Source organism: Erpetoichthys calabaricus, chromosome 12 (assembly GCF_900747795.2).
Source record: "Erpetoichthys calabaricus chromosome 12, fErpCal1.3, whole genome shotgun sequence".
Lineage (NCBI taxonomy): Eukaryota > Metazoa > Chordata > Cladistia > Polypteriformes > Polypteridae > Erpetoichthys > Erpetoichthys calabaricus.
The window spans coordinates 52,242,440-52,250,738 of record NC_041405.2 but is presented as its reverse complement, the minus strand read 5'-3'; the positions used below and the strand labels follow the sequence as shown (position 1 = coordinate 52,250,738).

At 39.2% G+C, this 8,299-nt stretch overlaps 1 protein-coding gene across 1 annotated transcript in view; it reads right to left on the bottom strand.

Moving 5' to 3' along the window:
- Nucleotides 1–2,635: 2,635 nt before the first annotated feature.
- The window catches only part of nalf2 (NALCN channel auxiliary factor 2), a 138,430-nt gene continuing 132,766 nt past the window's right edge, over nucleotides 2,636–8,299 (bottom strand). The window contains exon 3 of the mRNA XM_028815513.2: nucleotides 2,636–6,328. Within this exon, the coding sequence (XP_028671346.1) occupies nucleotides 6,021–6,328 (308 nt within the window). The 3' untranslated portion in view covers nucleotides 2,636–6,020. The remainder of the gene's footprint in view (nucleotides 6,329–8,299) is intronic.

Below are 8,299 nucleotides of genomic sequence, written 5' to 3'. Positions count from 1 at the left end.
ACATGTATGAGGCTGATTAGTATAGTCCATGCATGGTTGTTTTATGGCAGAAACCAGGCAAAGTTCAAGTCACATTCATGTACATACACACATTTACATACATAGATAATTTCAAAAAAGGTAAATTGTGTAGAAATGTGCATACGCCAGTTTTTGTACTTTTTTTGGTGTATCCATTTTCTGTTTTTTGGTGTTTGCACATTTTCACTCTTCGCACAAAGCTTTAGAAATGAGACCACTGGAGAGCCACTATTTTGTTATAACCATTTTTTTTAACTAAAAGCCAACTCTAGCTGTTAATAAAGTACATTATTTAAATCTACGGTTTGTTAGCATTCTCATTCTGCCAGATCAAGCATTTCAGTCACAATTGTTTGTCTTTTTTCTTATAGTTTTATTAAAAAATGTATGTGCCTGAGAAAATCAGTATTTCTTAGATCTTTCTTTTTGTTTTCAAATATTTTATTAAAACAGATGTTGTATAATTGACCATATAGTGGTCCAAATGGGATCAATTTAGTTTGATAATCTGTTCTTTCAGTTTACATCTCATTTTTATTTGGCTTTAGGTTAAGAAAAAGAAACAATTAAGTATTCAGAATCTTAAAACACAAGTCAATTAAAATCAAGAGGAAAAAGTATGTTTCATTAGCAGCTAATCAGTTACTAATAATGGAAAAGGCTGGAACAAAATTGTGCAGCCCTCCAGAATCTGAATTTGACAGCCCTGGCGTAGGCATAGTTTACTCAATACTCAACTAGGGTTGGCACCTCATTCTGCCATTACATTCTGTGGCTACCTGTGATACTGTAAGAGCGTGAATTTATTCACTGAATGGGCAAATGAATGGAAACTATAGCTAAAAATCCATTCTGATCACATTAGATTTTTCAACTTGAGAATAATATTCACCTTGGAGAATATATAAGTTTAAAATTGTAAGGACAGAAACAAAATAGATTGTACCCAAAACCTTATAACTGATAACAGATTGTGTATTTTGCAGTTGCAATGAGTTCTAATTAATCCCTCCATTTTCTTAACAAAGTTTATGAATTTCCAGTTTTAAGAAAGCTGAAGCCCACATTGGCTTCTCTGAGTGCAAGACATACACCACAGCTTAAAATAAACGCCAGTTTCTCACAATCCTACCTATATGGTATGTATAAAACTCACAGTGACTGCAGCCCCGCCAGGATTTGGACCCAAGTTCTCAGAGCTTTGAAACAGTAACACTAAGCACATCACTGCCTCAGAGTTTTAAGCTTTGTTGATAATTTGAAACTGTTAAAGCAATGTAACCTATCTGAAAATGCTGCCATATCAACATTCAAATAAAATTATTTGAAATAAATTATGTAATAACGCACGTTGAAAGAAATTATTTTGATAAAGTCTTTATAAAAACAATTGCATTGTGATAATACTGATAATAAATTGTAATATTTTGATATATAACATCTAATATTTAATTACAAACTATACTTTAGTAATATAAGATTTTATTGATTTGATCAAACATGTTTTAAAGAATACTGCATTTTCAAAACAAGTGAAGAATAAATTTAAAGAAAGCCAGTAAGTATGTTTATGATTTCATAATTAGGAAGTGTAAAGGATGTTCAAGTCATTTGGCCACTTAAAGAATCCCATGCCACTGAAGAAGTTACTGTGACGCCTTAGTTGAGATAGGATGGGAAGTAATAATTCTGCCCCATAGCTGGCCATTGCATGTGAATGAGTAACAGGAAAGAAGTCAACGCTGAAAAGACTTGTATGAAGTCTGCTGCAAATAACTGATGCAGCAAATATGTCACTAGAAACTTAATAGATTGGTGAGACAAAAATGAAATCCTGCTCCTAAGGTTAAGAATTGCAGTAAATGCAGGTCATGAATACTTCAGAAATTTGAAACGTGGCTTTGTTTACCCAAATTCATCAATTTCCAAGACTAACTCTATACATTCTTCAAAATGTTTAATTTGTGGTGGTCAAGGGGTGAAAGCTGTACTAATGTAAGGCACTTATTTACATAATATATGAGGGCAATCAAAATGCATTAAATTCAGACACATTAAATTGACGGTGATGATATCTTTTAACTTTCTTAAGAGACGATGATTCTTACATGTTTAGACTTGCAGTTAACAAATATGTAATAGGTTTGTGTGTGTGTGTAAATATAAATTTGTCTCACTTACTGACTCCCCAGAATGATCTTTGGAGTATGGCTTTTGCTTACCTTTTAATAAGCACTTTGTATGTCTTCCATTGCCATTGCATCAGATATTTTTCATTTATCTCCAAGGATGGTGATGTGAAAGAAAGAAAGAAAGAAAGAAAGAAAGAAAGAAAGAAAGAAAGAAAGAAAGAAAGAAAGAAAGAAAGAAAGAAAGAAAGAAAGAAAGGCCCTGTTAGGTTTGCACGCAACGGGCTGTGCATGTTCCAAAGACAGGACAACACAAGTGGCACATCTGTTCATTCTCATTCTAGTTTTATTTCTAAATAAAAAGACTTTAAAGCATTTAAGGAATCATTATATAAACATTAAACTTGAGTAAAGTACTTAAAAGTATAAACAATAAAACATAGAATCGATTTTCTTTCTTGTCTGAAAACAGGAGGCTTTCAATGTATAATGAACGTCTGAATTTTCTTTATTGGGGTTAAACGTTGGGCAGCAACTGACCTGCCCAAATTACAACAGAAACAAAAAACATTACAGATACAGAGAAAGACTAGAAACACATATATGATATAATATTTATTATACAACTTAATTATATAGCACAGTTTTTAAACCATCTCAGAAAATAAATATTAGAACTAGTGCAAAAAAGTTCTAAACATTAAAGCACAGTGTATAAAATGGCATAAGTACTCCCCTTAAAGAATACAGCCTGCTTGTCGGCAGAGAGCTCCATGAACTGGGCGAGCAAACAGTCGCCCTTTGACTTTCGTAGAAAGAAGGTCCCATTGCACCAAAACAAGGAAGCGGCCACTTGCCTGCACTGACAAGGGTTTGAGCTCAGGTGGCCTCCGCTGGACGTCTCACCTTGGCACATACTCATGTTAATCGCACTTCTCCTGAGTCCTTGCTCATCCTACATGTGCTGTGAGATGTCACCTGTGGGGGGGTGAGGGGTTAGCTTGGAATGCTGCTGTCTTCACATTCCAGAACATTCCATATAAAGGATTTTTAGTAGAAAAATAAGGGGTCTTCAGCTTTCTCTTTCTCTTGCCTAGTTCTCATGTCAATGCTAACCCCCACCCCCTTCAGTTTCCCCCCCAAATATTTCAATGATTCAACAGAAAGATTTTTTATGCTAAGTGATGCCTCAAAGCCCACCTAAATAAGGCTCTTACATAATAGCCCTCCATTTCAAACTTCGCTCTGCTCCCAGATTTCTTACAAAAATAGCTCTAAGAAAGGAGAACTAAAAATAGCAGCACTGTGAAGCAGCCCTTTCTTTATGATTGTGTACATGTGGGGTGGCATAAGAGTCCGTTTCTAATGAGGTTAGTCCAGCCAGCCCACATTTTGAACCTCCCCAATCTGCCCCTGCCACATCTTCCATCTGATTACACCAAACGCAGCTCAAAGCATTTCAAAGGAGATACCCAAGTTGAAACCCTGCGCCATCCCACGCCCCAAAAAAAGCTCACTCATAGTAGTATGTAGGAAACCTGATGCCACCTGGCCAGGCAGGAGGTTGCTTCAGCAAAATGCAGCAGCTTTCAAATGTGCTTATTCTCTGAGGTGATTCACTCCCCACGGTGCAGGCAGCTGATCCTTGATTCCTACAAGTGCCTCTCTTAGTCAAATTAAAGTGTCTGAAAGCAGGTTTTAGTTTTATATGTACTCGATCTCACTCTCGTTCCTTCTAACTAGAACTATAAATAAGAAGTAAAATTCCACACAACTTTTAAATATTATTTATATAAAAAAATAAATATTTAATCAGATGCTCATTGTGCTGCAACTGAGCAAACAAGGAACTATCGATTATAGCTTCTCATAGAAAAAAATATACTGTATATGTTTTTATTTGTTATTCTTTTTTCATTAAATAAGCAAAATGTATGCCTTTTTTGAAAATGTTTGAAAAGGAAAAACATATACTTAAAATATTGACAAACATACAACTTAAAACCAAAACGTTTTACTGTACTGGTGAAAAATGTATATGTACAGTATATCAGCAAAAAGAAGGAGACCCTGACAGGGCTTAGTCAAGTCTGACCAATCAACGTCAATCCATTTGGCTAACAGGGTGGCTTCAAAGCCATAGCCTCCTGTACGTTGATAGCCCAAACAAACACAGGACACTCCACCTAGAAGATGGGTGGCCTCCAAATGATACATAGTAGAATCCTTCTTAAGTACTTTCAGTTTATTGGAAGGGTGCTAGGTCAGACATGTCTACCTCACAGCTATAAAGGCTAGCTTCACTAGATTCAGGCAGACCTCTCTAAGTATTAGTTTGTGAAGAAAAGATCCTCAAACAACAAAGCTGGATCCAGATTGTGCTGGGATGTTTGTGTTTCAACATGCATGTTCTGCTTTATTAGTCCCATAAGAGTAGGTCATATATGAGTATCAACTATCATTTGCAATAAAAAAACATTTTAGAGCATCCCTGCAGCTTGCCGTACCACCATTGGTTCATGTCACAGAATTCTGGACATTGCGTTTGCATTTGTCCAGTCATTCTGGCCGTCTGGTTTGGAGAATGAAATCAGTTGTGGCCTAAGTTAAGCAGATGACCACTTACAGTTTTGCCCCAAGTGCACCTAATTACTTGCTGTGGATTGTCCTTGTTGTGTATGAACAGAGTTCTCAGAAAACATGACCACTCTATATAGTGCCTTGCACTATGAAACCTAGCAAACAGGTAAGCTTTACATTCACTGTCCCCTTTCAACAATTTACACATTTGCTTTGTAGTTTAAGAGCAACAGTAGAACTGACAGAGTGACTCTGCCTTTAACAAACAATGCCTCTGCAACCTGTAGGCCAATTCTGTTAATAATCAACAGATTGCCAGTCATTTTGTTTCTAGATGAGAAATGGAAAACCATTTATACCAAGCACTGTTAACTGAGGAGGATCACCCCTTGAAGTAATAATGTCTTCTGCATAGAATCACGATGCAAGAGAGGGTGGTGAGATGTACTGCACAGACGATCAGGGGCTCAGAGCACTAGCTAAAAAGATGTATAGCACTCCAGGAGGATCAGGATCATAAGTGATTAAAAATACCTGGGCATGGGCCCTGCTAAGAACAGGGTTATAATATGTTCAGAGCAATAAGGGCACAAGACACTCAAAATGATAAGGGCACAAGAGTAGAAGCACAACATGGATACCTGAAAAAAGCACAGACACAGGATACTGTTTTTGGTGGAACAGGGTCACTGGATATTTACAGGAGCAGTAACAAGGTGCACTAAGAGTTTGATGCTGATTGGACAAATGGAGGAGCAGAGGCATGGAATATTCACAAAGCAGAGTCACAGGGCACTTAAGGGGCACTGAATGAAGCAGAGCCAGAGAAGGAAGGGTATAGGGCACTTAAAGAAGTGGGGTACTGAGAGCAGCTGGACACTCATGGGAGCAGGACATTCAGATTTGAAGGGCACTAAGAGCAGTGGGCACTTAGAACATTGGATCTCACCTGCACAGAAACTGACATTCTAGAGCTGTAAAAAACATACTTAAAGACAAATCCAAATAGTCGCATCTTGCTAAACTTGCAGATGACCTCTACCCCAGTTTCTTGCTTGCACTATGCTGTGGGAGACAACTGAAGGCCACATGATATCAAACCCTGTCCAAACAGCCAGCTACAGCCTTCTAGAAGGAGAAACCTGGAGGGTGCAGCATGCTAGACTGAAGACTTATTGTCTTCTTTCACCTAACTTTGACCGTGACCTCTGACCTGCACATCCTGCTCTCAATTAAGGGCCGGCAGGTGCGTTCATTTGAAGATTAATGCTTTCTCCTCTTATGGGAGCTTCACTCTTCTCTTGTAGAGCTGTCTTCCAGCGCAGTGAGCGCCTCCAGGCTGACCCCACCATTGTTCTGGACCGTAGAAAAAGTGACAACTGTGTGCAAAAGAATCAAGACTAGCACACAAAGTTTGAGTCTGCTGTGACACAACCGTGAGGCGGCTGACACAGGTAGAGAAGACGGATGGTGGCATGTGGTGGAGTCCATGAATTTGGTAGACGAGTTGAAGACACCGTCCAGTGGTGGATCACACGCGCCCCATCTAACATCACAACATTCTGCTTCTGCATTGGTTAAGTGGTTTTCGAGTAGCCCTATTGAAAATGAGAAAGACAGATACAACATTTACTCAATGGCTTTCATTGTAAGGATTTAAAAATAAAAAGAGTGGTCAGCATTGACTGGCAGAGGAGCACAGTAGGAAGAGGTGGACTGTGAAGATGAGTAATTTGCTGTTATTGAGTCCACCATGCTCAAAAGAAAGAGTAATGAGAAGAGTGGTCAGCACTGAGCTAAGGTGGGGGTAACAGAGAATAAGGGACACTTAAGTGAATAAGTGGCACAGTGAAGACCTATGGTGAAGCAAAGGCTTGTAGCAGCAAGAACATGGGAGAAAATGTAGCCATGGATGAAAGAGGCTAATCCAGAATTTTAATGGCAAGTGGCAAGGGAGTAAGGAGCTGCATTGGATATTAAAGAGTAACAGCCTGCACTAGACAGTGTAAGACAGTAATAAGTTAATCTAGATACTATAGTATTGATCAGCAATGGTTGGTAGTCCACAGAGGAGATGTAGACTAGAAGGGGCATTCTAAAGCCGTCACCCAACACAGAGTGAATCCAAGGAGATTCAAATTAGGTTAAACAAAGTGTTTTTTTTAGTAAACAGTAAATACTATGAACGAATAACAAGTGAAACCCCAAAGCACCAACTAAAAATAGGCAAACAATTAACCTCCTGGCCCTCTCTAACCAATTTCTTTTGCCTTTCCTATTTCATGGTGTGCCTGTGGCACTTATTCACCTTAAAACCTTCTAATGTACCAACCCTTTCCACCACCACCAACACCTCCCAAGCCTCTTTTCTTCCTGCCAGTTGAACCCTTATCCATCTCTCCTCCTGTCTCCATGCTCAATGACCATCTGGCCAAAAGGGCCTTTTTACGCCACAGTGTATGACCATTGCTGTGGTCAATTCAGGTTCCATCACAGCCACCTCTTGGTCATGGGATGCCTTCTAATTGGACCGAAGACACCAGCTATATCACCCTGTATTGACTCCTTGTATTCCTGTAATTATTGACCTAACTGAGCCCTTAAATGACCAGGGTGCTATGACAGTCCTTTTTATAACAGAAGGAGTGGCATTAGTATATTTTATCATTTGAATCCCACCCTGCACTGACTGACATAGATTTCCTTATTGGCTCTTACCAAGACCTCCTCTGGAGCATCTATAAAGAGCAGGAATGGACAGCAGTGTGTTGAAGCTGAAAGTAGGCATGAGTAAAGGAGAGTAAGGCAGAAATATACACAGTAGTAACCAGCAGCGGGAGGTAATGGGTTGTTTTTGACAATAAAAGAGAGGCATCGGCTTCCTTGGCCTATACAGGAGACTAAAAGGCAGCATGAAAAATTAATAACTTTATGTGGATAGCAAAAGGCATTGTTAAGCTGCTGTGGACAATTGAATGTGGGTGGTTGTGAGTGCACAAAAATAAGGTGGTAATGGGGTAAAGAGGATAGTGGTGAGGGATAGTGGACAGTAGTGCAGAATAATAGGCTGCTGTGGCAAACAGAAATAAGGAGGAGGCTGTTGTGGACAGCAGAGAAACATAGTGGTCTAAAGTAAATAGACACATCTTTAGGCAACCAACAGAAGGAAGGTGTAGTGCATAGCAGAGTAAATCAACAGGCTGAAGTTGACAGGAGATGGTAATTCTAGGCTGCAGTGGATAATAGAGGAGAGTAATGGGGCTGTTCTAAACTAGAAAAGAGATTCATGGATGTAAGTGGCCAGCAGAGGGGAGTAGAGAGCCACAGTGAACAGAAGGAAAAAAAGACTAAAGTAGACAGCAGATGTGGGTTATGGACTGCAGTGGTCAGTAGTGGGAAGTAAAGACTTGAAGAGGACAGCATAGAAATGAATGTGCCACTTGTGCAGAATTCAAGTTCGCAGCAATAAAAGATGGGAAATGTGCTGGCATGGACAAGAGATTGGAATCATGGACTTTAGCAGTAGTAGTGGTGAGTGCAGTAGGCATCAGAGTGGAGTATGTGGATAC